Genomic DNA, 27,886 nt, shown 5'->3' with positions numbered 1-27,886 from the left:
TCCATCGGAGGGGGCTGCTGGAACCCTCTGTGGAGCCGGGATCCCTTCCTGCTTCCCTCTCCCAGCCCGACATCATGCTTCCCCAAACCTCAGGACAAGGTAGTCCACACCCTACATCTTTCTTTCCCCTTCCCTCCAGGCCAGGAATGGCAAATACAGGCAGATTCACTACATTCTCCTTTCTCGTGCCCTGGCAGACATCACTAATCAATCATGGCAGTCTTTTTGCACCAAGTCTGGCCGCAACCTCGATGGTATCTGCCCGCATCTCCAGGCAGCCAATAGCAGCTGATCCAGGTCAGCCCTCAAGATGAAATTCATGTGCCCTTCCTGCTTTAGGCTCCTCCCAAACAGGCCCTTCATCTTGGTGCATCCTCTGGGCCCACCTGCACATTCACATCTGACTCCTTTCCACCTCCCTACACAATAGACGCCACTCTTAAGCATGGCCAGCTGTGGTTCTCTCTGTCCCCATAGGCTGAAGCCACCCAGTTCCGGAGCGTGGACCCAGGAAGTGGTTGAGGGCACTGGGGCATTGGCCCCAAGTCCTCAAGACCGAAGAGGTTGGTCTGCTGTCAGTCCCGAGGGCAGCCAACCCCCTGCTGGGGAGAGCGTGGTGCAGGGCTGGGGGTGATGCGCTTACGTCCAGCACCTGTGCGGCAGCAGCACCCAGGCCTTGCAGGTGCATCTCCCAGTCCCGACAAGGCTTGCACACCGACCTCTCCGGCCTGGCCTCCGGGGCAGGCAGGAGGTGAGTAGCGGACAGCAGGCCCAGGGCGGGGTAGCCGCCCAGTTCCCCGGGGGGCTGCGCACAGCAGCCTTCCCGGCTACCTGCCACCCTCCTGGCCGCTGAGCCCAGGATGCGAGGATGGCCAGCTCATCTCTGCCCACTCTGGTGCCTCTGGGCCCTGAGAGCCTGCGCCCCTTCACCCGGGAGTCCCTGGCAGCCATAGAACGCCGGGCAGTGGAGGAGGAGGCCCGGCAGCAGCGGAACAAGCAGATGGAGATTGAGGAGCCTGAAAGGAAGCCACGCAGCGACCTGGAGGCTGGCAAGAGCCTGCCCCTTATTTATGGGGACCCCCCACCGGAGGTCATCGGCATCCCCCTGGAGGACCTGGACCCCTACTACAGCGACAAGAAGGTCTGGGCCTAGGAGGGTTCCCTCTACCCGTCTGTCCATCATCCGTCTGTCTGCCTGTCCGTACAGCTCACAGCTCTCTCTCTGCCTCAGACCTTCATCGTGCTTAACAAGGGCAAGGCCATCTTTCGCTTCTCCGCTACACCAGCTCTCTACATGCTGAGCCCTTTCAGCATCATCAGACGTGGTGCCATCAAGGTGCTCATTCACTCATATCCTGCCCAAATGGAGCGAGAGCAGGGGCACGAAGGGGTTGGGGACGGGCAAAGCCAGGTGCTGTGGGTGAGGAGGCCCTCCGTCCACCTCCCCTCCCCACCTGCTCCCTCACTTTCCTTGACCCTCCCCCTGACGCTGTTCAGCATGTTCATCATGATCACCATCCTGACGAACTGTGTATTCATGACCATGAGCGACCCGCCTTCCTGGTCCAAGCATGTGGAGTAAGTCTTCCCCTTCTCGGAGTACCCGCCCCCCCAACCCCAGGCTTGGGACACAGCTCACCCCAGGGGGCTGTACTTTGAGGATACTGCTCTTGTCTTCCAGGAAGACACACACTCTGTAACTGTCACCCCATCAACACCGTAAGGGTGGTGCACATTGTCCCTCTCACCAATATCCTCAACCCCCTGGGTGGCATATTTCATTTTTGTGACCTCCCTCCTGGGAGGTCTGTCGTTGCCACACCTGCCCCTGCCTGCCCTCTCCCCACCAGGTACACATTCACAGGGATCTATACCTTTGAGTCCCTCATCAAGATGCTGGCCCGAGGCTTCTGCATTGACGACTTCACATTCCTCCGGGACCCCTGGAACTGGCTGGACTTCAGCGTCATCATGATGGCGTGAGCGGGGCCCAGAGGGCGTCCCAAGGCTGAGGAGGGGGAGGGGAGGGGGCCAGGCTTCAAAGAGGGCAGCTGAGTGGGCTGACCCTTTGGGTGGGGTGAACCGTGGGGATCACAGGCAAGTGTGCAGTGAGCTGTCCAATTCCAGGAGCTGCCATTTCTGGAGTCTGGCTTGGAGGCTCTCCCAGCGCATGTGCAAACACACATGGCAGCCCTGGACCCCAGTCCCACAGGCCCTCCAACACTGGGACAGCTGGGCTATGCCCAGCAAAGTTCCTGCACTGTCTTTCCCAGCTCTCGGGCCCCAACAGGAACCTTGGGGTGTCTGACCTGGCCTTTCCCCCAACCCCTGTGGTAACCCAACCACAAAGATTCCATGGGAATCCTCATTCTGGGCCTGGAGAAGCTGCGATTTCTGCCCTAACACCCACTTCTGACTCTGACACAGCCTTCACCTCATCCCCCCTGCCCAGGTACCTGACAGAGTTTGTGGACTTGGGCAATATCTCAGCCCTGAGAACCTTCCGGGTGCTGCGGGCCCTGAAAACCATCACAGTCATCCCAGGTACTGGGGAGCTGGGGGACCCCCTGCCTGGGCCAGCAGGCCTCGCCCCATGCCCAGGCCTGGAACGTGACACACAGCTCCAGGAGGCTGACCTAGGGTCATAACACTCTCACACCAAAACCTGGATACACAGGGAGGCCCCCACTGCCAGGGAAGAGAAGGGGCCAGAGGCTGGAAGATGGGCACTGGAGAGGAAGCCCAGCACAGACTCTGAGCCAGACTGCCTGAGCTCAAGTCTCACTAGCTAACTTGGGCTTTACGCAAGTGGTTTCACCCGTCTATGCCTCAGTTTCCTCCCCTGTAAAATATGGATAATAATGGCACCACTCATTGGGTTGTTAGGAGGGTTACATGGGCATGTTCTCCCCTAGTCCAACCCCCTCAAACTGTGGCTGAGGAAGGTGAGACCCTGAGAGACCCTGGGAGGGGAAGTGCCTACCAAAGGCCATACTGCTCGCTGGCCACCGAGGGAAGCCACCGTGCCTTTCCTCGACGCCAGCTTCCAGCATCCTCAGAGCTCAGAGTGTTTTGATAAGAGGGCGGTTGAGCACCTGTTTTCCCAACAGGCTAAGATAAGGAAATGAACTAATATGGAAGCGAGAGACACTCTGATTAGGCCCAAAGAAGTTATGGCTCTTCTATAAATGATGGGAATCTGTCCCTGGAATTCTGTAAGATGTTTTATGCCTTTGCCCAAAGAGGCAGGTTTGGAGATGTTATTATTATTATACATAGATATTATTATATATAGATATATATTATATCTATATTATAGATATATATTATTATCTCCAACTCAGTCTAGAGCTTCTCAGAGTGAATCCTGCTGTTCCTTAGATGTTAATAAGAAAAGGGGTTCTGGGGCACCTGAGTGGCTCAGTGGTTGAGGGTCCGACTTCGGCTCAGGTCATGATCTCCCAGGTCGTGAGTTCGAGCCCCACATCACTCTCTCGGCTCTCAGCACAGAGCCTGCTTCAGATCCTCTGTCTCCCTCTCTCTCTGGCCCTCCCCCACTCACTCTTGTTCACACTCTCAAAAATAAACAAACATTTAAAAAATGAAAAAAGAAAGGGGGTTCTGTTGTCAAGTAAGTTAAGGAAACATGGTATTAAAGTTTTCGCTTGTTTCTGTAGGACTTGTCAGAGCCTTTGATGGGATAATTTACAGTGACTCTCCAAGAGCAGAATCTAGAGCTGAGCCCTTCCCAAACATGATTGAACCCCTTCTTTTAAGGGCACAGCTTGGGAGATCAGTGTTGTGTAGAACACACTTTGGGAGTGTTGACCTAGTGACATTCATGCAACTCCACCGTGTGCCCTTGTGTTACTCTACGAGTCAGGCAACAGCCTGGAAAGTCCTTATGTAAAGTGCATTCTTCTGGTGGCCGAGGCCCTGTGGCCATTCGAAGGCTCCACATCAAGGATGTGATCGGAGGAGGGTGGGGTTAATCTGGGAAGGCTTCAAGGAAGTGGTGCCCCTAGTAACTCACGCCTTGAAGGAGAGATGCAGTAGGCAGAGGCTCCAGAGGATAGCGGAGTGAGTTATCACCCCGCCCACCCCCTTCTCTTACCCTCCTCCCTATGGTCAGGGCTGAAGACGATCGTGGGGGCCCTGATCCAGTCGGTGGTGAAAAAGCTGTCGGATGTGATGATCCTCACCGTCTTCTGCCTGAGTGTCTTCGCCCTGGTGGGGCTGCAGCTCTTTATGGGAAACCTGCGGCAGAAGTGCGTGCGCTGGCCCCCACCCTTCAACGACACCAACACCACGTGGTACGGCAACGATACGTGGTATGGTAATGAGACGTGGTATGGTAATGAGACGTGGACCGGCCACGAGAGCTGGGCCAGCAACTATACCTTTGACTGGGACGCCTACATCAATGATGAAGGTAAGGAATGCGGGGGGGGGGGGGGGGGGGGGGGGGAGGGGGAAGGCCGGTGGGATCTGCCCCAGCCCCTAGGGCAGCCCCTTGTGAGATAAGCAGCAGGGGAGACCTGAGCTTAAATCCATCACTTACCAGCTTGGGTATCCGCTGACACGTCCCTCGGTCTCCCTAACCCTCAGTACCCTCCCCTATGAAACTGAGGCAACAATACCTTTCTCAATTGCTCTGAAAATCCTAAAGCTTCTGCTATGAAAAGCAGCGGCCCATAGTCCGTATTCCCTAACCTACACGTTCCTTGTTTTCCTCCATAACACTATGTGCTGGCACCCTGGCAGGGTCACCACCAGGCACCCGCACGCTCGCCTATTCACATGCCATACTTCACGGGCACACACGCGCAAGCCACACTGTCTCGCCAGCCACACTTAGTCTACACAATGCCTTCTAGCAAATTAGAGAAAGGTACCCCTTCTTCAATCTGGCCCCTGGATTCTAGCTCCCCCGCCCCCCCCCCCCCCCGCCCCGGCCTGCTCACCCCTCAGTCAGGGGCCCTGCTCAGGTGCGTGGTGGCCCCAGGCATGCGCATTGCATGTATGATCCTGCCGCCTCTCTGTGCCCCTGCTGTATCCCGACTGCCCAGCCACAACCACAGCAGGGCACTGAGCTGACTGCTTGCGGCCGAGATCCCTATAGTGCATCTACCCAGAGACCTTAAAGGAGGGGGAGGGGCACCCAGAGAGCATCCATTTGGTGTATGTGGTCCACACAGATGTGTCCACAGGAGTGCAATGGGTGCATGTGTCCACAGTGTGTCCACGTGGGTGACATGTTTCCTTTGTGGCCTCTGACTCCCAAAGGGAACTTCTATTTCCTGGAGGGTGCCAATGACGCCCTGCTTTGTGGGAACAGCAGTGATGCTGGGTGAGTGATACTGGGGAGTGGGAAAAACTGTCCCAGGGGTGTTGGAAGATGGGAGCTGATTAGGGACAGGAACGTGGGGGTGATGGGAATTTGAGGAAGACCCATGGACATGACTGAAACACTTCCCTGTTTGGGGGATACAGACAGAACTATAGGATTTTTTTCCCCTTGGGCTCCCCCATCTGTCCCTCAGCTGGTATTCTCTTCCCTCCCTAAAGCCAGCACCCCATTTTATCCCCAGGCACTGCCCCGAGGGTTACGAGTGTATCAAGGCTGGGCGGAACCCCAACTATGGCTACACCAGCTATGACACCTTCAGCTGGGCCTTCCTGGCTCTCTTCCGCCTCATGACACAGGATTATTGGGAGAACCTCTTCCAGCTGGTACAACTGCCCCCACCCTGCCTCTCAGCCCTACGGCCACCTCTCCCATCCCTATAGTCTTCTCAGGGCTTGGCGGGACCCAGAGCAAGGCCACCTCCTCCCTGAGACTCCCCTCAGTGCCCCTACACACAGGTTCTTGGAGCCCTCTGACACTGGGGACCCAGCCACATCCGAGCCACAGCCTTTTCTCCCTTTACCAGTTTTGCCTTAAGTACTGAGATCTGGGCCTGGCACAGACCCCCAGACCTCACAGGAAGCAGTCGGGCCGCTTAGAAATTCAACTCTGCTCTTACACAGTTATTTAGCTTCTACTGTTTGCATGGAAGGCAGGTTGAGTCTAGAGCAACAATGCCTTCTGGCCACTGATAATGTTTCTAACACTGACGATATTAACGATAGTAATAATGACAACTACTATTTGTTGAGCTCTTACTAGCTGCCAGGAACTGTAGAACTGTAGGATTCAACGGACCCCAAAGCTCATGTTCACCATTTTTTAAATCCTGGCTCTCTGATCTCAAGATGTCTATCTCAGGTCCTCAGGGATCTCTGAGCCAGGAGACCAGGGAAGTCTGGATCCCAAGTATATATTTTGAAGCTCCCCAGAATGTGGCTTAGCCTGCCAAAGATGACCATACCCTGCCTCAAGGTCCTCAAATCGCCAGGCTCTGTGAGGGACCTGTTTACCTATCTGGGCAATGGGTATGTGGAGAGGGGTGGTGGGTGAAATCCAGCAGGGTACCATGTGACACCCCCTCTCTTCCTCCCCCCACCTCTTAGACCCTCCGAGCAGCTGGGAAGACCTACATGATCTTCTTCGTGGTCATCATTTTCCTGGGCTCCTTCTACCTCATCAATCTGATCCTGGCAGTGGTGGCCATGGCATATGCAGAGCAGAACGAGGCCACCCTGGCTGAGGATCAGGAGAAAGAAGAAGAGTTTCAGCAGATGCTGGAGAAATTCAAAAAGCAGCAGGAGGAGCTGGAGAAGGTCTGAACTCAGGGAGAGGAGGCCGAGGATCCAGGGAGCTCCCTGCCCCTCAGCCTGGGTTCTCCCGGGCAGGCGGAGGGTGAGGGAGAGTCATGGGGTAGAGGTTGCAAGGCAGGGCGAGCGCTAGGCCCCAGGCCTAGCTGGGGGCTGTGGTGGGATGGGAGGTCTAGGCAGTAGAAAGAGTAGTTTTCAGCTTTGTGCCTCTGTTTCCCCATAAACAACAGGGATCTGGAGCAGTTAAACCTGAAGTAGCCTTCCAGCTCAAATATCTATGGTTTTGTGATTCTTTTGGGGCAGGAAATGGGTCTGTGCTGAGGGAGAGGTGGGTCCTGATGAGGCCCCAGGGAGCAGCTGCCCATTTCTTACCATCTCATCAAGTGTGGGGTCAGTCAAAGCTTCAGAGAATGGAGGGTCTTTGGGGATGAAGGTCTTCAGTCACTTTGGCCCCTACCCTGTCAGCCCCACTGCCACAGAGATTGCCCCCCAAACTGCACCGGGCTCAGTGCAGGAAAAGAAGAGGGGCCCCTGTCCTAAAGCACTTGGAAAGAAACTCTGAGAGTCAGTCCATCCACTGGGCTCAGAGATGGACTCCATGCGCACCACCCTTGCTGACCCACAGGCCAAGGCCGCCCAGGCTCTGGAAGGCGGGGAGGCACATGGGGACCCAGCCCACGGTAAAGACTGCAATGGCAGCCTAGACACATCACCGGGGGAGAAGGGGCCTCCAAGGCAGAGCTGCAGCGCAGACAGCGGTATCTCTGATGCTATGGAAGGTGAGTGCTCAACACCCCTGTAGACATCCTGTTCTGCCTGTCCTGCCCATCAGGCCACTCGGGCTCCTGGTAGGGGGGTGCACTTGGGGACCTGGCTGGGCCCAGCATTGGGAGGACAGTACTTTATACAGGTGTGGAAGAAATGGCTGTGATAAATATAGTGCTGGCTTAGCTTGGCCCAGTCCTGACTGCAATGCCAGGCTGCTGTGGGAACTGGGGCTTTCCAGGAGAGCCTGGGGGGCTGCCAAGGCAATGGGGAAGGACAGGATAATAATACTAACCAGCAAGGCCCAGTGTTCTGCTAACTGGAAATCCTGCTCCTCAATGTCTTCTGGGTGAAAGTTAAAGGTCAAAGATCAAACTCTGCCCGGGTAGAGTCACAGATTCTCCATACTAAATCCCTGTACTGCCCTTATAATTCTCAGGGAAAGAACAGGATACGGTAACAAGGGCAGGGTGGATAGACACAACATGGATAGATGGATGGATGGATGATGGATGGAAAATTGGATGGATGGGTGGATGGGTGTTTGGATAGGTGGGTGGGCAGATGGATGGATGGATGGATGAATAGATATATGGATGGGCTGAAAGGTTAATGAATGGGAAGAGACATAAGTGTATGGATAGATGAAAGGAAAGGGGGGAGGGAGGGAAAAGGGGAGGGAGTGAAGGGAAGGGAAGGAGGAAGCAAGAGAAGGAAGAATAAAGGAAATCTGACAAAGAAGAGATCTGGTCCCCTTCCCATGTCCCCCTCCCCTTCCTTGTGCCAGGAAGGACTTGGAGGGCCGAGAACTTTGCAGACCTCTGGAGGGCACCATCTCACCTGATTTTGTGTGACAGGCATCCAGGAATCTGTGCTCTGTCAGAGAATGCCCCAGGAGATGCTCAGCATCACTGGCTGAGGAGATCACTCAACACTGCCCTTGCTGGGACCCTTGCGAGAAGTTTTGGGTGTCAGACATTGTTTGAGGCACCTGCCCTAAGCACCCAGCTTGGGGGTAGGGATGTTACCATCAGACTAGAATCTGCAGCCTTTGAGAGGTCCAATTCCCTGCTAATTCCCTGGGGTGTCCCAGTCATACTGTCAAACCCAGGTCCCCATGGGACTGCCCCCCCTCCAGTCCCCTTTCCTCATCTACGAGTTTATTGGCTCATAAACTTCTGGTGGTAACGAAGTGACAGCATGCCTAGGCTGAGGACACCCACAGGCAACGGAGGCCTTGAAGGCCAGGAGGAAGGGCAGCTTTATCCATGGGCCTAACAGCGTTCTAGTGCTAAGGTGGCAAGAATAGACAGTGATTCCAGAAAGCCACTGTGGTGGGAAAGGACAGACTGGCTGGAGACACTCTGGTGGTGTCAGCTTTACTGGGAATGGGAGGGAGAGCCCTCAGGGGGAACCTCGGTCTGCTCCTGAGTGGCCCTGGCCAGCAGCAGGTGGAATGGGACCCAGCCCTCTACAGTGGCCTCCCACCTCTCCCTAGGGACCCTCGCGCCCAGCCAGAGATCACAGCTCCAGACCTCCGTCAGGGAGTGAGAGTCATTGAGGGGCAGGCTTTGTGCGGTGGGTGCCCCGAGAAGGAGCAGCTGCAGGTGGAGCCTTAAGAGAAGGGGCTTCAGACAAGCCTGGCTAAAGGGGTGGAGTTTTCAGGGTCAGAGCAGATGGGCAGGGCTTTGGGGGTTGGACCCCGTGGGCGGGGCCTGCAGGGGCAGGTCTTGAGGGTGACTGGGTGAGAGAGGGGCTTGGTGTAGGCCTGGCTGAAGGCTATGGGTTGGAGAGGTGGAGTTCAAGGGGCAGGCCTAGAAGGTGGGACCTAAGATACAGGCCCGGGAAGGAGGACATGGGTGGGATCCTCATCAGGTGTGTTTCTACCCTGTTCCCAGAGCTGGAAGAGGCCCACCAGAAGTGCCCGCCGTGGTGGTACAAGTGTGCCCACAAAGTGCTCATATGGAACTGCTGCACCCCATGGGTGAAGTTCAAGAACATCATCCACCTGATTGTCATGGACCCCTTTGTGGACCTGGGCATCACCATCTGCATCGTGCTCAACACCCTCTTCATGGCCATGGAGCATTACCCCATGACAGAGGAGTTTGACAACGTGCTCACCGTGGGCAACCTGGTAGGGAGGAGAGAGGGAGAGGTATCTCTCCCACGCAGGACAGGAGAGGGGCCACAGGGCCCTATGGGGCCAGCTGGGCTGTTTGGAAATATGTGGCACTATTGGGGGGCATACAAGGGTCATTTTCCCAGCATAGGGGGGCATGAGCTGATGTACAGGGAGATATATGGGGTGATCCATGGGACGTGGAGTTTGGGTTTTAGGGTATTTGCAGGCAGAGAGAGTGGGGATGAAGTGCTGGACATTTTAAGACCCAGAGTCAGGGGATCTGGGGTCTAGGTCATGCCCTGGAGGCAGAGGTGGGGGGATGGTTGACAGGTCTCCACTTTCAGAGGTTGTTGTGGGCCTAAGAGGGACCAAGAGACCTGAAAGTGGGGGCGTATAGCCATGGGCACCCAGGCCCAAGAGGCCCCGGGGCATAGTAAGTACCCCAACCCTAACCCCCTGCCCACTACCATTTCTCCAGCACGGTCAGGCCAGCTCCCCTCCGGCCTTTCCTGCCCCGCTATTGTTGACACACACTGATCCGCCTGCTTATCCCTGCCCATTAGGAGCATTATCACCTCGTTTCCAGCCTCCGTGGAGCCTGACAAAGGGAAAAAGCCGCCTCATCCTCCAGCCCTGCCCCGCCCTTCCCAATTCCCTTAGACATTTTTCCAGATGGCAGATGGGCAAGATGTTCTCCCCACCCCGAGGGTGCGGGGAGCCCGGGGAGAATAAAATTTGGGGGCCAGCAGCAGTAGGAGGACTGTGTGGGTGGCATGGGCATCAGACCCTAGACTTCCCAGCCTGTGCGAGGCGGGCACTTCTATCCCATGGAGATGCCTGTGGCAGCCATGCCAGGCTGGGCTGGAGGGGCAAGGGCGTGCTCTGGGCGTGCAGCTGCTGGGGTGTGCGTGATGGGCCTCGCCCGCTGCCTGCTCACCCCTGCCCACACTCTGCTGCCGTCTGGGCACCTGCCACGGCCAGGGACAGCTACTGGGAGGGGCTCAGCATGTGCACAGGCAGGCTGTGGACCAGGGCAGCTGGTGCCCGGCAGGAGGGGGCCATGCCCAGGGAGCTTTCAGAGGCTAGGCAGCCCGTGCACCCCTGTGCCAGGTTTGTGGGGAGCAGCTCTGGTCTTCCCATGGATCCCTGACCTCGCCCCCTTTTGGCCCCTACCGTAGACTTCTGAGTCCACTGAGATTTGCTGAGTTCTGGGACCCCTGCCGGTCAGGGTAGAGAGGGTAGGGTGTAGAGACAGGAAGACTAACCAAGCACCCCAACACCTGACTTTGAGATCTGACTCGTTCCCGGATGGGTGGCAGGAGCGAGCACTTGCTGTTTCTCTCTCTGAGCCCTCAACGTTCTCATCTCTGGGACAAGTGACAGTCACTCCCAGCTGCGTAGAGAGCGGCACACCAGTGAGGTCATGATGTGAACCACAGAGTGCTCTATGAGTTCTAAGTACTGTGGTGGAGGTTGGCCCCGAGAAGTTAAGTGACTGGCCCACGGTCACAAGGCCAGAAGTGCATGGGTTCGGGTCTGTCTCTGCTCTGTGGCCCGGCCATTGCACTCTTCACTCACATCCACACACATGTGGGCGGTGGGTTCCGCTGCCTGCCCCTCCCCCCCTCCCCCCCCCCCCCTCAGGGCTCTGGACCGCCCCCCTCAGGCCCCGCGGGCTCTGCCAGGAGGTGGAAGTCACGGGGAGACTCCAAAGGCCCCGGGCTCCCTGAGGCTCTGTGACCCGGATGGCACCCCACCCCACAGGTTTTCACAGGCATCTTCACAGCAGAGATGGTACTGAAGCTCATCGCCCTGGACCCCTACGAGTACTTCCAGCAGGGCTGGAACATCTTCGACAGTATCATCGTCACCCTCAGCCTGGTGGAGCTGGGCCTGGCCAACGTGCAGGGACTGTCCGTGCTCCGCTCCTTTCGGCTGGTGCGTGAGGCCCCGGGGCCAGGCTGAGGAGGGGTGGGGTGGGGGTGCCAGGAGGGTCAGAGGAGAGATCCCCAAGAAGCCACTTGTGCTTCTCAGAACACTGGGAACCTCTCTTCCTAGAAATGGGGAGAAAGAGAGCACCCCCCTTATCACAGATGGCTGCTGGGGGCCGAAATGACAGCCCCAGGAGCTGACCCCTAGTGACCTTGGGTGACAGTGGAGCAGGGACCATATTGCAGACCTGAAGCCTGGGACTCAGGAAGCATCAGTAGTAGAATTGGGAGTCCAATTTAGTATCCTGTCCACCACCCTATAGGAGTGCTTCTGTATTTTTTTAACTTCATTATGGGGCCTTTCGTTCATGCACAAACGTATAGAGTATAATGAACCTCTCTGTACCTGTCACCTACTCCAATGGCCATTAACCTTCTGTCATTCATGTTCCATCTGTCCCCCACTTCTGGGGGGGGGAGGGGAAGTAGGTGAAAGCAACTCCTGACACAATGTCACTTGTAAATACTTCAGTCTGTATCTTTAAGAGATGAGGGACTCTTTCTTTTGAACACATAAAGAGGATGAGGTGATCGGATAGGAGTATTCCCATTTAATAGAGAGGCAGACTGAGGCCTCAGATCACTCATGGGAGAGTTCTTTCTCCTAAAGATGCAGCTCCCTCCGGTTGGGCCGGGGATCCCTGGGCCTCATTGTCCCCTGCCCTCCCCCTGCCCGGCAGCTGCGTGTCTTTAAGCTGGCCAAGTCGTGGCCAACGCTGAACATGCTCATCAAGATCATCGGCAACTCAGTGGGCGCGCTGGGCAACCTGACGCTGGTGCTGGCCATCATCGTGTTCATCTTTGCCGTCGTGGGCATGCAGCTGTTCGGCAAGAGCTACAAGGAGTGTGTGTGCAAGATCGCCGCGGACTGTAGCCTGCCCCGCTGGCACATGCACGACTTCTTCCACTCCTTCCTCATCGTCTTCCGCATCCTGTGCGGGGAGTGGATCGAGACCATGTGGGACTGCATGGAGGTGGCCGGCCAGGCCATGTGCCTCACCGTCTTCCTCATGGTCATGGTCATCGGCAACCTAGTGGTGAGTTACACCCACTGGGTGGCTCCCCCACCTCCACCCGGGAAACCCACGCATATCCTTTTCCTTTATTTTTTTTAAATTTATTTTTGAGAGAGCAAGCAGGGGAAAGGCAGAGAAAGTGGGAAAGAGAATCCCAAGCAGGCTCTGCGCTGGCAGCACAGAGCCCGACATGGGGCTCGAACTCATGAACTGTGAGGTCATGACCTGAGCCAAAATCAAGAGTCAGACTCTTAACAGCCCCCACGCTTTATTTCCTTTAATCGGGCTGTCCTTCAAGGACTTTTTTTCCCCATGTGGTCACACTGTATGAAATCCCTAATACTTGCCTGTGTCCTACCTCTCCCACCCAAGAAGGCAATTTTATATGGTTTAACCCAGTGGCTCTCTAAATATCATTTATTTATTTATTTATTTATTTATTTATTTATTTATTTTTTAACGTTTTTATTTATTTTTGAGACAGAGAGAGACAGAGCATGAACAGGGGAGGGTCAGAGAGAGAGGGAGACACAGAATCTGAAACAGGCTCCAGGCTCTGAGCCGTCAGCACAGAGCCCGACGCGGGGCTCGAACTCACGGACCGTGAGATCATGACCTGAGCTGAAGTCGGACGCTTAACCGACAAGCCACCCAGGCGCCCCAACCCAGTGGCTCTCTAATTTTGACCTGCTTGAGGATCACCTGGGAGTTTCTTAAAACCCAGATGCCTGGCCCCACTCCTGCAGAGTGATTCAGCAGCTCTGAGCCAGGGCCTGGGAATCTGCATTTCTAACGAATGCGGCTGCTGCCGGTGCAGAGACCACACTGTGAATAGTACTGTTGAAACTTAGTGTTTGGGACAAAGTAACATGATAACTGGAGTCAGACCCACGCTCCAGTCCCAGCTCCGTTGTCATCTGTGTGACCTTGAATAAGTTACTGCTCTCTGGTCAGCTGGTTTCTCTGACTTCACATGGAAGAAAAATGGCGGGCACCTCATGGGGAGGCTGAGAGGCTTGACTGTGACAATGTGCAGGAAGGTGCCACATAGTGTTGGCACCAGAACTTCTGGGCCTCCTGTCCTTCTCCCACCGGCTCACCCCTCTCCGTTCCTGGAATCACCCGGGAGCAGGGAGAATCCAGAGATGGCATAAACTGCCTCCATCCTGCCACTTTCTGTGGCTCAGGGCTTGGCCTGTGGGGCTGGCGCAGAGGAGGAGCTGCAGGAGGCCACGAGGCACAAGGGTGGGGGCCGTGACCAGCATTTCTGTGGTAGGGCCCGGGAAGGCGTGTCTCCTCGTCCTGACACCCACGACTCCTCCCCTGGTCGGGGTGGGTGGTGTTCCTGCCAGGACTGCTGTGCCTGGCTGCCCCCTGCAGTGCCTGGCTGCCCCCTGCAGCAGCCGACACTGCCCTGGGCAACCGGGGTAGGAAGCCACACGTCCCGTCCCCACGTTCCGCAAAGTCTTGAGGAATCCTTGGGCTGCTGGGTCAGCGCTTCTCAGATATCGCTGAGCTCTGTCTGGGGGCAGGGGTAGACCGATGGGGAGGGGTGTCACCTCCACTGGGGAAGAGACCATGGGACGAGGTCCTGAGCCCCCAGGGAGAGCTAGGCAGGAGAACCCAGGCTGGCTGTCGAGGGCTTGCAGAGAGACAGAAGATGCCCCATCAGAACTTCGAGGCAGGATTGGGGAGGGGGTAGCTGGGTCTGAGAAGTTTGTGAAGGTAAGTTTAAGAGGCGAGGGTGACCAAAAGGGTCTGCTGTGGGTTTCTGTCTGAAAGTGTGTAAACTCAAAAACATTCCAAGCCCCTGCTTTGCCACTTACTGACTAGGAGACCTTGAGCAAATTATTTAACCTCTCTCTGGCCTCAGATTTTCTCATCTGGAAAATGGGGACGATGATGGTGATGACCTATTTCACAGGATGGTCTGAGTGCTCACCAAAGCGCATGGTCTACAAGGCCAGGGAAGTCCAAATGTTACAGGCCTGTGGGGGAAGAGGGAGTGGTGGTTTAGGTACCCGCCGTTGGCATCACACCCCCAAGTATTAGGCTCCTACCATGTGCCCGTCCCTGCACAAAGGGCTTTACATGCGTTATCCCTAATGCTCTCCACAACCCTGGGAGGCAGGTAACGTTGGTGCTGTGCTCCGAGGAGGCACAGCCTGGAACCACACAGCTAGTGTGAAACTGAGCCCAGACTGGAACCTGGGCCTACGTCACGCCAACAACATCAGTAATAGCAGCAGTGGTAAGAATGACGGTGTCAATACCAGCAATAACAACGGTGACCACTGACCTCTATTTACATTTGTCTAGCATTCTGAGCACTTTCTGCGTATTTCTCTCTAAATGCTCGCCACCGCCCGATGGGGACATGCTGTTTTATCTCTGTCTTGTAGATGGGGAAGCAAAGGCTCAGGGAGGTAAGCTAGGAACCTGCACAGGATTTGAACCCAAGCAGTGTGGCTCCAGAGTCTGGAACCACTGCACTGCCTTTGTGTGCATGTCACTCTCACCCCCACCACACACACATGCACACACGTGCACACACACACATGCACACACGCCACTGATACCCTTTTCCAGCCCAGCTCTGTGGCTCTCTCACTCTGCTCAGAGGGAGTGGAGCGGCCCAGGGAGGCGGCACTGTCCCCGCCCACTGCCCCCCCCCCAGTCTCATGGGAGGTGATGTCTGCCAGAGGACACTGCGGCATCCTGCCAGAGAGTGTGGGGACCCATGTCCCCTGCATCATGGCACTTGAGCACTTCCTCTGGGTTACTGTGAAGAAGAGGAAATGACCGAGGTCATAGGTAACCCGCCCCTCAGAGCCCCTGGGGGGAACATGGTGTCCATCCCCCTTCCCTCCAGCCCTCCTCCCCACGCCTTGCCCGAGGCAGCTATTTCTGTCCCAGGAAGGAGCCGTGTGCAAACCCTGCTGACCCAGAGAGCAGCTAATTCCCATCTCAGATGTGTTTCTGGCAACTGGATGCTTCCCCCCGACAAAGGGAAAGAAAGACCAATAAATTTTGGTTGGGGGCAAAAGCAGAAAAGTCTCTAGGGAGTATAGAGATGGGGAGGAATCCCCCTCGCATGTTCTCCCCAAGAGAGTTATACATGTATACACACACACACACACACACACACACACACGCACTTTAAAGATCTTATCCTAACATGATTTTTAAGGCAATGATAAAAAGACCTTGGAGGACCCGGTGAAAGCCAGGCAGTGAGAGACGCATGGCGAAGTTGGTCAAGGGTGGCAGGTGGACATGTACAGGCTCCCCTACTCTTTCGTGTCCACTCACACACCAAGCCCTGACCCAAGGCCCCCGGTACGACCAAGCCCTGCCACCCCAGCTGAACTTCACCTTCCTCCTCATTCCCTGGGGGCGGGGGGATAGAGTGGTGGATGGTAGGGCCACCATACTGTGCAACTTCTGAGGTTACCATTCACACTGTAGCCTAAACGAATGATGTCCTCTAAAGATGTGCAATGACTGGAAGCCTGGGTCTAGTCCTGGTTGTGTTGTGTGTCGTAGGGCAAGTCACTCCACCACTCTGGGCTCAGTCTCCTTATTAATAATATGCTGAGCTGGCCTCAGAGTTAACCATAGTCTTCTGTGTACCTTGTACCTTCTGTCATTGCACGCATAACAGCCAACAAGTTTTGAGTGCCTACTGTGTGCTCTATTGATCTTTTAATCCTGACAACAATGCCGGGAAGTGGGCACTGGAATCATCCCCATCATACAGATGAGGAAACCGAGTTACAGAGCAGTGATATGATTTGCTTCAGGACACATAGCTAGTAAACTGGGGTTTTACCCCAAGCAGAATGGTTTCAAAGCCTGTGCAGCCCCATCTCTACTGCCATGAAAACCCACTGCATTGTATTCATGGCACTGATCGAATGTCTGTCTCTACTAGGTTGGAGAGCCACGACACCGCAGTGGGAGAGACTCAGCACATGCCTGTCCCTGAAAAATAAAGCTAGAGACCAGAGGGGTAGACCAGTCACCTCTTAAGGCCTTCAATAGGAATATGGGAAGGAAATTAGATGGAGCAGGGAATCCCAAAGAAAGAGAAGGGGGTGAATAACAGTAGGTCAAATGCCTTTCCCAGAGCAATAGCGTACAGGGATATGAACACCAGGGAGCACAGCCTCTATTAACAGACAGGAAAAAGGAGCGCCTGGGTGGCTCAGGCAGTTAAGCGTCTGACTTCGGCTCAGGTCATGATCTCGCGGTTCACAGGTTCAAGCCCTGTGCTGGGCTCTGTGCTGACAGCTGGGAGCCTGGAACCTGCTTCGGATTCTCTGCCCCTCCCCCACCCCCACTCTGTCTCTCTGACTCTCTGTCTCTCAAAAGTAAATAAACATTAAAAATAAATAAATAAATAAACCAGACAGAAAAAAGAAGGCTCAACAGATTCAGGGTCTCAATAAGTCCTGGAAACTCAGAGACATGAGCTCTGTTCTTTGTTCTGCATTCCCCAGCAGTGGAGTTAGAAGACAGGATCATGGAAAGAGTCCCTGTCACCCAGTGGGCCTCCCCAAATCCTGCCTCTGCCATGGTCTTACGGAATCCTATCGTGCGCCTAGGCCTCAGTTCCCTTATCTACAAAGCGGGGCGATAGTAACACTCCTCACTTCCCCAAGCAGCTGTGAGAATCCCATTAGGTAATATTCTTTCAAACGCCCAGCATGTGGCCGTTCTGATCTGGAGGCCTGAGGCCCCTCAGGCTGGCCGAAGGCGGCACCCTCACGGGCCCAGGGGTTGAGCTGAGCTTCCTCCAACCTCTGCCCCCCAGGTCCTGAACCTCTTCTTGGCGCTGCTGCTGAGCTCCTTCAGCGCCGACAGCCTGGCAGCCTCAGATGAGGACGGTGAGATGAACAACCTGCAGATCGCCATTGGGCGCATCAAGTGGGGCATCGGCTTTGCCAAAGCCTTTCTCCTGGGGCTGCTGCGCGGCAAGATCCTGAGCCCCAAGGAAATCGTGCTCAGCCTCGGGGGGCCCGAGGAGGCCGGGGAGGCAGAGGAGGCTGGGGAGAGTGCCTCAGAGGATGAGAAGAAGGAGCCGCCGCCCGAGCAGGATGACAAGGACCTGAAGAAGGACAATCACATCCTGAGCCACGTGGGCCTGGTGGACGGCTCTCCCCCCAGCATTGAGCTGGATCACCTCAACTTCATCAACAACCCCTACCTGACCATTCACGTGCCCATTGCCTCCGAGGAGTCCGACCTGGAGATGCCCACGGAGGAGGACACTGACACTTTCTCAGAGCCTGAGGATGGCAAGGTAAGCCCATCACGGGGCCTGGCTTGACGGGGTCAGGGGTGAGATAGATATGGCTTCAAACTTTGTGTGACCTTGGACAAGTCCCAACTCTTCTCTGAGCCTCACTTTCTCCATCTGTAAAATGAGGGTAATGGCACCTACCTCGGTGAGCATTTGGTGAGATGCTGTGTATAAAGCACATGGTACGCTCTCTGTGCCTGGTGACTGCTGTTACTGCTGTCAATACAGTGATTCTGATGGGCCTTCCCTAGTGTCCCTTCGCTCTGCAATGCCACCTGGGCCCCATCTCACCAGCAGGTGGTGCTCTTGGACAGGATGTTCTTACCTGTGACACCTTAGCTCCAGGATTGGGACCCCAGAGGCCTCTCTCAATCCCCCTCTGGGCTTGAAGTCCTTGCCATTATCATGTGTTTCTGTTTAGTCCCCACTGGGGCTAGTCCCAATCTCCCAGTGTGGGCCAAAGTGCTGGGTCTGCGGTCTGAGGGGTGGAGGGGGTTGGGGGCCAATCAGGTTGGGTATAAGGAGAGCAGAGGGCTGGGCACAGCCTCAGCAGGAGCCTTGACCCACCCACCCAGGAGATGCCCCTTCCTCCTGCCCCTCCCCTGCAGGGGTGACAGAGGGACTGGTAGTCATGCCCCAGCAGCTCAGGCTGAGGCTAGGGCCTTGCCTGGACCTCCCCGGGGAGCTGGTTCTGAGCCCCCAGGCTTCCCCTCGCCTGGCAGGGGAAGGGCTAGCAGATCAGCTAGGGCAGAGCCCCCTGCCCACCCCCACCCTATGGGCCTTGGGCCTGGCTGGGTACTGGAGCCTGAAAGAACTTTGCCCTAAAAGCTCTTGACTCCTCATTCCCCCTAAATATGTGGCATGCTGTCTTACCAGGGGGCCGTATGCCTGCCAAGCTATAAATACCCAGGGAAATGTGGCACCAACCTCGGTATGAGGAGCGGGGGTGGGGGAGTGCTGGAGAGCTTGGAGGGCCAAGGCTCTGGGGACTCTGAGAGGGGCAAGCATGGCTCCAAGGGGGATTGTGGCAGCTGGGACACACAGGCAGGACAAATGACTCAGTGCGTGAACTAATGTCTGCCTCAGTTTCTCTTTCTGTCAACTGGGCACAAGGACCTCTGTAATTTTCTGGTCACCATTCTGGATCCAGAACTGCCCCCCAAACTGCCTGCAGGGGCCTTCAGAGGCCTCACCTCCAGCCATGAAGGGGTCCCCTTGATGAGGGAGCCTAGGGCTAGGAGCCTGGCCTGGGACAGTGCCAGCAGGATGTGGCAGAGCCCCGGCCAGGCCAGAGCACCAGACTCCCCACCCCCCACTCCCACCCCCAGGTTCCTTTGGCCCCAGGCTGGAGCTTCAGCTGAGGAGAGTTTTCCTTTCTTTCTGGATTCCTCAGCCCAACAGACCCTGGGAATGGGAAGGCTTAGACCTTCATACCTGCAGGCTGTGGCAGCCCCAGTGCCATCCTGGCCCCTTTCTTGCTCCCTCAAAAGTCCCTTCAGGCCTCTCATTCCTCTACTATCCCACCCTGTGCCTCCTAGGACCCCCAGCCTGGCTCAGCCACCCCCCAGCCTGCTTGTCTCCAGCCTCCTCCCTTACCTGAGGCCCTCCCCTGCCTCCTTGTGCCCTCACCATCCCTTCCCAGGCCTCAGCCCTGCCCTGATCCACATCTAAGTGCCATGGTCACTGTGGTTCTTCTGCAAGGGCCGCAGTGCTGGCTCTATAATCCAGGGTTGAGTGGATGAATGAATGAAAGAATGATGAATGAATGAGTAGGTCTGCTCCACCCCCTCTTTCTCCTCTGCCTCCTGGTCTCCCATCCTGACCTCCTCCGCGCACCTGGTGGGAGGACCCAGGGGTCATGTGACCCTGTGGCCCCTGCAGCAGCCACCGCAGCCCCTCGATGGGAACTCCTCCGTCTGCAGCACCGCCGACTATAAGCCCCCCGAGGAAGACCCCGAGGAGCAGGCTGAAGAGAACCCCGAAGGGGAGCAGCCTGAGGAGTGCTTCACAGAGGGTGAGGACAAGCCTGTGTGCATGCACCCCCACCTCACCTGGTGCCTCCCCCAGCCCGGCAGCCCCTGGAAGGGACAGGCCATGCCAGGGGCCTGGGGCGGGGGGTGGTGGTGGACAACAGCCCTGGCCTGGCCACAGCCAATTGTGCCCTTGAGGACATCTCAGGGTCCTGTGCATCACAGAAACCATGCAGAGCCTTCCCCACCCCCCCACCTGATGCCGCCTGTTCTGACACACCCCAGAGGGAATACAACCCCAGGGAGGGGTGTCAGAGCCTGGGATGCCTCCCAGCCCCTGATCCCCTGAACCTCCAGTACACGCAGCCCCTGAGGGCTGCCTTGCAGAATCCCCGCAGGGCTCTGAGTGTGACCCGGCCCAAAGCAAGTGCCTGGGAATGGCTGCTTTAAGACCAGTCTCCTCCTTGGCCTCATCCGGGGAGAGGCCTGCCCAGCCCAGCCCTTCAGGAGATAGCCCTGCAGAAACACTGGGGCTGGGCTGGGCAGCCTGAAGGCTGCTTGGGAGAGGCGGAGAAGATGAGGACGGCTGCACCTGGGAAGGTGGTGGGAACACGCTGATTGTGCGTCCAGAGGCCGCCCCCAGTCCTGTGACATGGCGCCCTTGCCCCCTTCCCTCCCCCAGCCTGTGTGCAACGTTGCCCTTTCCTCTACGTGGACATCTCCCAGGGCCGCGGGAAGATGTGGTGGACCCTCCGCAGGGCCTGCTTCAAGATCGTCGAGCATAACTGGTTCGAGACCTTCATTGTCTTCATGATCCTGCTCAGCAGCGGGGCCTTGGTAGGCACGGCCCTGGGGACGGGCATGGGCAGAGGACCTCCCAGGGCTCCCTCCTTTCCACACCGTGGGAGGGACGAGACCTGAGCAGTCTGGGCCCCCAGAGAATCCTAAAATGACCTACCTGTGGTTGCAGGATATGAGGTAGAATGTGTGAATTTTCTTATAGCGACAGATGGGGTCCAGCTCCGGTGCACCCCCAGCAACAGGTGCCAACGAGCACAGAGGCGGGAAGGCCCTGGGAAGGTTGAGGTGGGGGGAGGGGGCCAGGGTTGAAGATGTGGCACTGTGAAGTCCCTCCGAGCAGATGACTGAGTGTTGCCCCTGGGGAAGGGGAGCTGAAGGGCTCCTCCCCGTGGGAGAGCTCACTTGCCCCCACGGTGGGCCCGGGGAGTCTGCGAGAAGCCAGCAGCCTGCCCCTGGCCTGGCCCCCAGTGCTGCTGGGAGGCAGCAGCATAGGGCAGGTTTGGGGGGGGGGGTGCGTGGCTGTTGCCCCAGCCTCCCGCCCCGGCCACCCCTGGCTGTGCTGGCCCCCAGGCCTTCGAGGACATTTACATCGAGCAGCGGCGGACCATCCGCACCATCTTGGAGTATGCCGACAAGGTTTTCACCTACATCTTCATCCTGGAAATGCTGCTCAAGTGGGTGGCCTACGGCTTCAAGGTGTACTTCACCAATGCCTGGTGCTGGCTTGACTTCCTCATTGTGGATGTGAGTGTGCCCCCCACCCCCCAGCCCCGCGGCCAGATCCAGAAGCATTCCTGTGGCCAAGGACCTTAGGGAGCCCTGACTCGGAGGCCCTGCACCTCCTGATCACCCCACCCTCCCTTTGCAGGTCTCCATCATCAGCCTGGTGGCCAACTGGCTGGGCTACTCGGAGCTGGGACCCATCAAATCCCTGAGGACGCTGCGAGCCCTGCGTCCCCTGAGGGCGCTGTCCCGATTTGAGGGCATGAGGGTGGGTACTGAGGGGGACTCTGAGTAGAGCTAGGGATCGGGGGAGCAGCCAGTGCAGGGCAAGGTGAAGGGGGCGCAGGTCTATACTCCAGCCACCACTGGGGAAGGAGAGGCCTTGGGCTCTGGGCTCTGCTGAAGGCCAGACTTGAGGGCCCCCAGACATCCCACACCACCCAAGTGCCCCTCCGTAGCTTATCTCTGCCATCACTGGGAGGCAGCAGAGACTGCATCAGCTCCCAGGAGGGGCCATGAGGGCACCGAGGCCTGAGAGAAGAAGAAGGAAAGCAGGTCTGGGGTGTATAGGTGTCCCTCTGAGCCTCAGACTGGGGCCTGCCAGGGCTCTGAGACCTGGATGAGCCGGCAGGTGCTTGTGCCTGCCCGTCCTTCCCTCAGGCCCTTGAGAATAGAAGTGACAGTAAATACAGGGTTTGGCCAAGACAAATGGGATTTCCCCAGCCAAGAGAGGTCTGTTGGGAATAAAACCCACTCAGAGGGACAAACTTCTGTGAAGCAGCTGGTTGTAGGCCAGCAGTGCACTCAGCCCAGGTGACTCCCTCCTGTTCATGCTAGGGGCAGGCCAATGCTGGACACCTCCCCAACCCCCACCCTCACCCCACCAAAACCAGGGATCCTTTCCCACCAAGGGGAAATGGCCTCCCCATGGCCATGCAGCCAAGAATAGAGCTACCCCAGGCATCACCAGGTTTGTGCCACCTACTCTATCTGGAGGTCCTAAAGAGCCTCTCCTTGAAAAAGGACAGCTCTCAGATTTAGCCTGGCCTGACATAGTGAGGTTGGCCTGTGTGGCCAGCCCTGGCCACAGGGCTCCAGTCTCAGGTTCCTTCTGCTTTGAAGATCCCAGTGGCTTCTTTTCTGTGTCTGTGTCTCTGATGCTATGAGCAGATGAGCAGGGGGCCGGGTCACGGGGGCTGAGTTTCCTATGGGGGCTGAGGAAGGAGTGTTTGTCTCCTGCCTAGTGACCCGTGGCCAGGCTGCTTCCAGAGAAGCCTAGTGCCCTGACTCTGGGCTGATGGCTCCAGCCAAGCAGAGAGCCCTCTTCAACCACTAGGCCAGCAGCACCCCCAACCCTACTCTTCAGTTCCCCATCACCCACCCCCACCCCCAACATACAGCCCAGCAGACTTCTCCCCCTGGCCTGGCCCAGATCAACCCTCCTCCAGGAAGCTGTCCCTGAATAACAATGCCCAGCCCTGTCTGGTCCCCTTGTTAGTGTAGGTGGAAGGCCCTGTCCTAAAGGGGATTGGGTAAAGACCTGGCAATGACCCCTTTCCCCGGCCCCCCAGGTGGTGGTGAATGCCCTCTTGGGAGCCATCCCCTCCATCATGAACGTGCTGCTTGTCTGCCTCATCTTCTGGCTCATCTTCAGCATCATGGGCGTCAACCTGTTTGCCGGCAAGTTCTACTACTGCATCAATACCACCACCTCTGAGAGGTTTGACATCTCTGAGGTCAACAACAAGTCTGAGTGTGAAAGCCTGATGCACACGGGCCAGGTCCGCTGGCTCAACGTCAAGGTCAACTATGACAATGTGGGTCTAGGCTACCTCTCCCTCCTGCAGGTGGTGAGTGTAACCTGCTGCCCTTGCACGAAACTGGCATGGAGGTGCTCCTAGACTGTCATTGTCCCTAAGCCCACTGCTCCTTGTTAGGAGGCCGCCCACCTTGCTTCTGGTGCTATGGGACCCTGACGTACTATCTAGACCACTCTGGTCTCTATTTGATGCCTGCCCCTTGGGGCTCTGGGGAGGACCAGGCAGGGGTGAGGAGGGAGACTTATGGATGGTGGAAACAGGAAGCAGCCCCTCCCCTCACGCCCAACCACACTCTCACAGGCCACCTTCAAGGGCTGGATGGACATCATGTATGCAGCTGTGGACTCCCGGGAGGTGAGTGGGGCTCCCTGAGATACGGCTGGTGAGCCAGCCAGGGAAGAGGACTCAGACCAGACACGCACAAAGGCACATTCTGCCCATCCCCACCCCCGTGCCGCCTCCTCAGGAGCCCCCAAACTCAGCAGCCTGGGGGGGTGGGTGGAAGGGTCCACCCCTGGGCCCCAGGCCCTTCCTGCCCACAGTGAGATGGGAAGCAAGGGGCAGCCAGCATGTCCCCCCAGACCTCCCCATTCCATCCCGTCCTGTCCTGTGGACTCTGCAGAAGGAGGAACAGCCACAGTATGAGGTGAACATCTACATGTACCTCTATTTTGTCATCTTCATCATCTTCGGGTCCTTCTTCACCCTCAACCTCTTTATTGGCGTCATCATCGACAACTTCAACCAGCAGAAGAAGAAGATGAGTATCCAGCCCGGCCATCCCGGGGCTCTGTCCTCCCTCCCTCTGCTCACCCGTCCCTTCATATACTCACTCATGCCACCTCAGCACCTGCTGTGCTGTGGCTGGCTGCGTGATTGGGGCAGCAAGCCTGGGTTCACATCCTACCCAGCGACTTTGAAGGTAGTGATTTGACCTCTAAGAACCTTATTTAAAAATGAGGTTGATGCTACCTGCCTGACTAGGCCATTCAGAGGACCCAACACGATACTGATGGAGAGCATCTGGCCCAAAACAAGCTATGGGGCAGTGCTGATCCTCTCCCCTCTGTCTGTCACCTCCCTCCCCTCCCTCCCTCCCTTCTCCAGACCCCTCAGTCCCCCTTCACTTCTTCCCTCAGCCCCCATCTCTGGCCCCTCCAGGTCCCCCTCCTGGCATGGGGGTTGCTTTAAGGGTGGTGCCCGAGGTAGGGAGGTCCTGGAGGCAGAGAAGAGGGACCTCCAACCTTACAGGCCCCATCTCATTATACTTTGGAGGGAAAGACATCTTCATGACGGAGGAACAGAAGAAATACTATAATGCCATGAAGAAGCTTGGCTCCAAGAAGCCTCAGAAGCCAATTCCTCGGCCCCAGGTACCAGCCCTCTGAGCCCCTCCTCTGGAAGCCTCTATGAACCAATGAGGGCAAAATGCAGGCTGCACTCTGCCCACCAGGCTGTGTCGCTGGTGTGAGGCCGGGTCCACCTGCAGGGAAGCTGGGGTCACCAGCCAGGAGGAATGGGGCCTCTTTATAACTGCACAGAGGCACCGCGTGCAGGAGCGGCAGCTGCCTGATAAACCCCAGTCACTGCTTTACCCCTCACTTGGCCCTCCACAGCCCCCCAGTGTCCGCCCACCCCTCCAGCTGGTGGCCTCAGGGGCAAGGGCCCCTAGAAGTGGAAGGAAGAGGACCCTCCTGAGTGAGCAGTGACTTTGGGAGAAGGATGATAGATTGCTGGGGGACCTTTATGGGAGGAACGGTCCTAGAGTGAGGAAGATACCCACAGACCCCACAGGATGATCTGCTCTGAGGGATCCCGCCCCCTCTCCCCCACTGCCCTGGCCGACTCTGCCACAAGCCCTGACACACCTCTTCTCTCTCTCTCTCTCTCTGTCTGTCTCTCTGTCATGCTGTTGTGTCATCTTGTGTCTCCCTCCTGTCCACATCCTGTGTGGGTCCTTACCACTGCCCCCCCACATCCACCCACGTGCACCCCTGCACTCCTACCCATGCTGCAGAACAAGATCCAGGGCATGGTGTACGACTGCGTGACTAAGCAGGTGTTCGACATCACGATCATGATCCTCATCTGCCTCAACATGGTCACCATGATGGTGGAGACAGACGACCAGAGCCAGCTCAAAGTGGACATCCTGTACAACATCAACATGGTCTTCATCATCATCTTCACCGGGGAGTGTGTGCTCAAGATGCTCGCCCTGCGCCAGTACTATTTCACCGTCGGCTGGAACATCTTCGACTTTGTGGTTGTCATCCTGTCCATTGTGGGTGAGCGGGGCCAGGCCGGGCTGAGTCATCCAGGAGGACCGGGTGCTCCCGTTCTCGTGCACCTGCTCGTGCACCTGGAAAGCTCACACGCACACTTACACCCACACGTGTGCCCATGCACCTGGCATTCACAAAGGCACCCAGGGTGGGCTCACGGGCAGTCCGTCACCTGCACACACGTGAATGCACAGCTAGAAACATTTACCTGACCGGTAGATGCACACTCAGGTGCCCATGTGCTAAGCGGAAGACATAAGATGGTGCCACTATCCATACACACAGGGGAAGTGCGGAGACGTGTGTGTAATTATGATAGCAACTAGCTACCATTTATTGATCAGTTATTACACACCTGACACTGTGCTATCCTGGGAGGCAGGTACTGTTGCCGCGTCTGCTTTACAGATGAGGAAACTGAGTCACAAACAAGTTAAATGTCATGCCCAGAGTCACACACAGAGCTGTCCTCCCTCTGTCTCATCTGTGGCATCTGCAAATAGCCTTGGGAGTCAGCCGTACCCTCACCCCATCACCTTGGGCATATCCCACCCCCATCTAGCTGTGTCAGGGCAGAGATGTGGCCCCTGGCCCCAGGGCCCTGGAAGAGCCCGGCCTAATGGGTCATGCCATTCGGACCATGCTTCTACCTCTCCCTTATGGGGAAGAGCACACCAGGCTAGGCCCCCTTGAGCCCTGCATGCCCCCTACTCCCTGACCCAGCCTCCTACCCAAGGGCAGTGGTCCTCACCACTTCCTCCCTGCAGGACTCGCGCTCTCCGATCTGATCCAGAAATACTTCGTGTCACCCACACTGTTCCGAGTGATCCGCCTGGCGCGGATCGGGCGTGTCCTGCGGCTGATCCGCGGGGCCAAGGGCATCCGGACTCTGCTCTTTGCCCTCATGATGTCCCTGCCTGCCCTCTTCAACATCGGCCTCCTCCTCTTCCTGGTCATGTTTATCTACTCCATCTTCGGCATGTCCAACTTTGCCTATGTCAAGAAGGAGTCGGGCATCGACGACATGTTCAACTTTGAGACCTTTGGCAACAGCATCATCTGCCTCTTCGAGATCACCACGTCGGCTGGCTGGGATGGGCTCCTCAACCCCATCCTCAACAGCGGGCCCCCTGACTGTGACCCTACACTCGAAAACCCAGGCACCAGTGTCAGGGGCGACTGTGGCAACCCCTCCATCGGCATCTGCTTCTTCTGCAGCTACATCATCATCTCCTTCCTCATCGTGGTCAACATGTACATTGCCATCATCCTGGAGAACTTCAACGTGGCCACTGAGGAGAGCAGCGAGCCCCTTGGCGAGGACGACTTTGAGATGTTCTACGAAACGTGGGAGAAGTTTGACCCTGACGCCACGCAGTTCATTGCCTACAGCCGCCTCTCTGACTTTGTGGACACCCTGCAGGAGCCACTGAGAATCGCCAAGCCCAACAAGATCAAGCTCATCACGCTGGACCTGCCCATGGTGCCAGGGGACAAGATCCACTGCCTGGACATCCTCTTTGCCCTCACCAAGGAAGTCCTAGGTGACTCTGGGGAAATGGACGCCCTCAAGGAGACCATGGAGGAGAAGTTCATGGCAGCCAACCCCTCCAAAGTCTCCTATGAGCCCATCACCACCACCCTCAAGAGGAAGCATGAGGAGGTGTGTGCCATCAAGATCCAGAGGGCCTACCGCCGGCACCTGCTCCAGCGCACTGTGAAGCAGGCATCCTACATGTACCGCCACAGCCAGGATGGCAGTGGGGATGGGGGTCCTGAGAAGGAGGGCCTGATCGCCAACACCATGAGCAAGATGTATGGCCACGAGAATGGGAACAGCAGTGTGCAGAGCACAGGTGAGGAAAAGGGCTCATCAGGGGACTCTGGACCTTCCATAGGACTCATACCCATCAGCCCCTCAGACGCTGCCCTCCCTCCTTCCCCATCCCCAGGGCAGACAGTGCGCCCGGGGGTCAAGGAATCTCTCGTCTAGGCAGTAACGAGGTGGCCAGCTGAGCCTGGCACAGCCCCAAAGCTCCCTCATGGTGCCTGCTCACTGAGGGAGCAGGGCTTTGAGTCTGCGACTGATCGGCTCTCTGTTGGGGACAGGATTTGGTCACGCTGGGGCTGACACCCAGGCCATGGAAAATGGGAATTGCGCTCAGAGGCTCCACACTGGGCCTGAGGCCCCAGCTTCCATGATTTCTCATTTCAAGTTGTCCTCACCTCCTCGTGGGCCCTGCTGCCTCTCCTCTTGGGGGGAGGTCAGAACACCAGAATCTCTGCCCCCCACGTTGGGGAGGAGCCAGCCTACGATGGATGGGTTAGCTGCCCTCCTGCCACCAGAGTCTTAAGGGCTATAGGCCTC

The 27,886-nt window shown here is 56.9% G+C and overlaps 1 protein-coding gene across 1 annotated transcript; it reads left to right on the top strand.

Moving 5' to 3' along the window:
- Positions 1-846: 846 nt before the first annotated feature.
- SCN4A (sodium voltage-gated channel alpha subunit 4) lies at positions 847-27,866 on the top strand. The gene is made up of 24 exons (XM_042966949.1): positions 847-1,141; positions 1,232-1,350; positions 1,489-1,578; positions 1,851-1,979; positions 2,453-2,544; positions 4,133-4,432; positions 5,287-5,350; positions 5,592-5,733; positions 6,514-6,723; positions 7,343-7,496; positions 9,381-9,619; positions 11,372-11,545; positions 12,279-12,635; positions 17,431-17,919; positions 19,801-19,933; positions 20,572-20,726; positions 21,261-21,434; positions 21,559-21,681; positions 22,985-23,263; positions 23,534-23,587; positions 23,856-23,993; positions 24,502-24,606; positions 25,251-25,521; positions 26,286-27,866. Exons 1-24 carry the CDS (start codon positions 869-871, stop codon positions 27,509-27,511), a joined length of 5,490 nt encoding a protein of 1,829 aa, XP_042822883.1. The 5' UTR covers positions 847-868; the 3' UTR covers positions 27,512-27,866.
- Positions 27,867-27,886: the final 20 nt, after the last annotated feature.

This window comes from Panthera tigris, chromosome E1, assembly GCF_018350195.1.
Source record: "Panthera tigris isolate Pti1 chromosome E1, P.tigris_Pti1_mat1.1, whole genome shotgun sequence".
NCBI lineage: Eukaryota > Metazoa > Chordata > Mammalia > Carnivora > Felidae > Panthera > Panthera tigris.
Note: the sequence above shows the minus strand (reverse complement) of the source record. Positions and strands in the feature narration are given on the sequence as shown.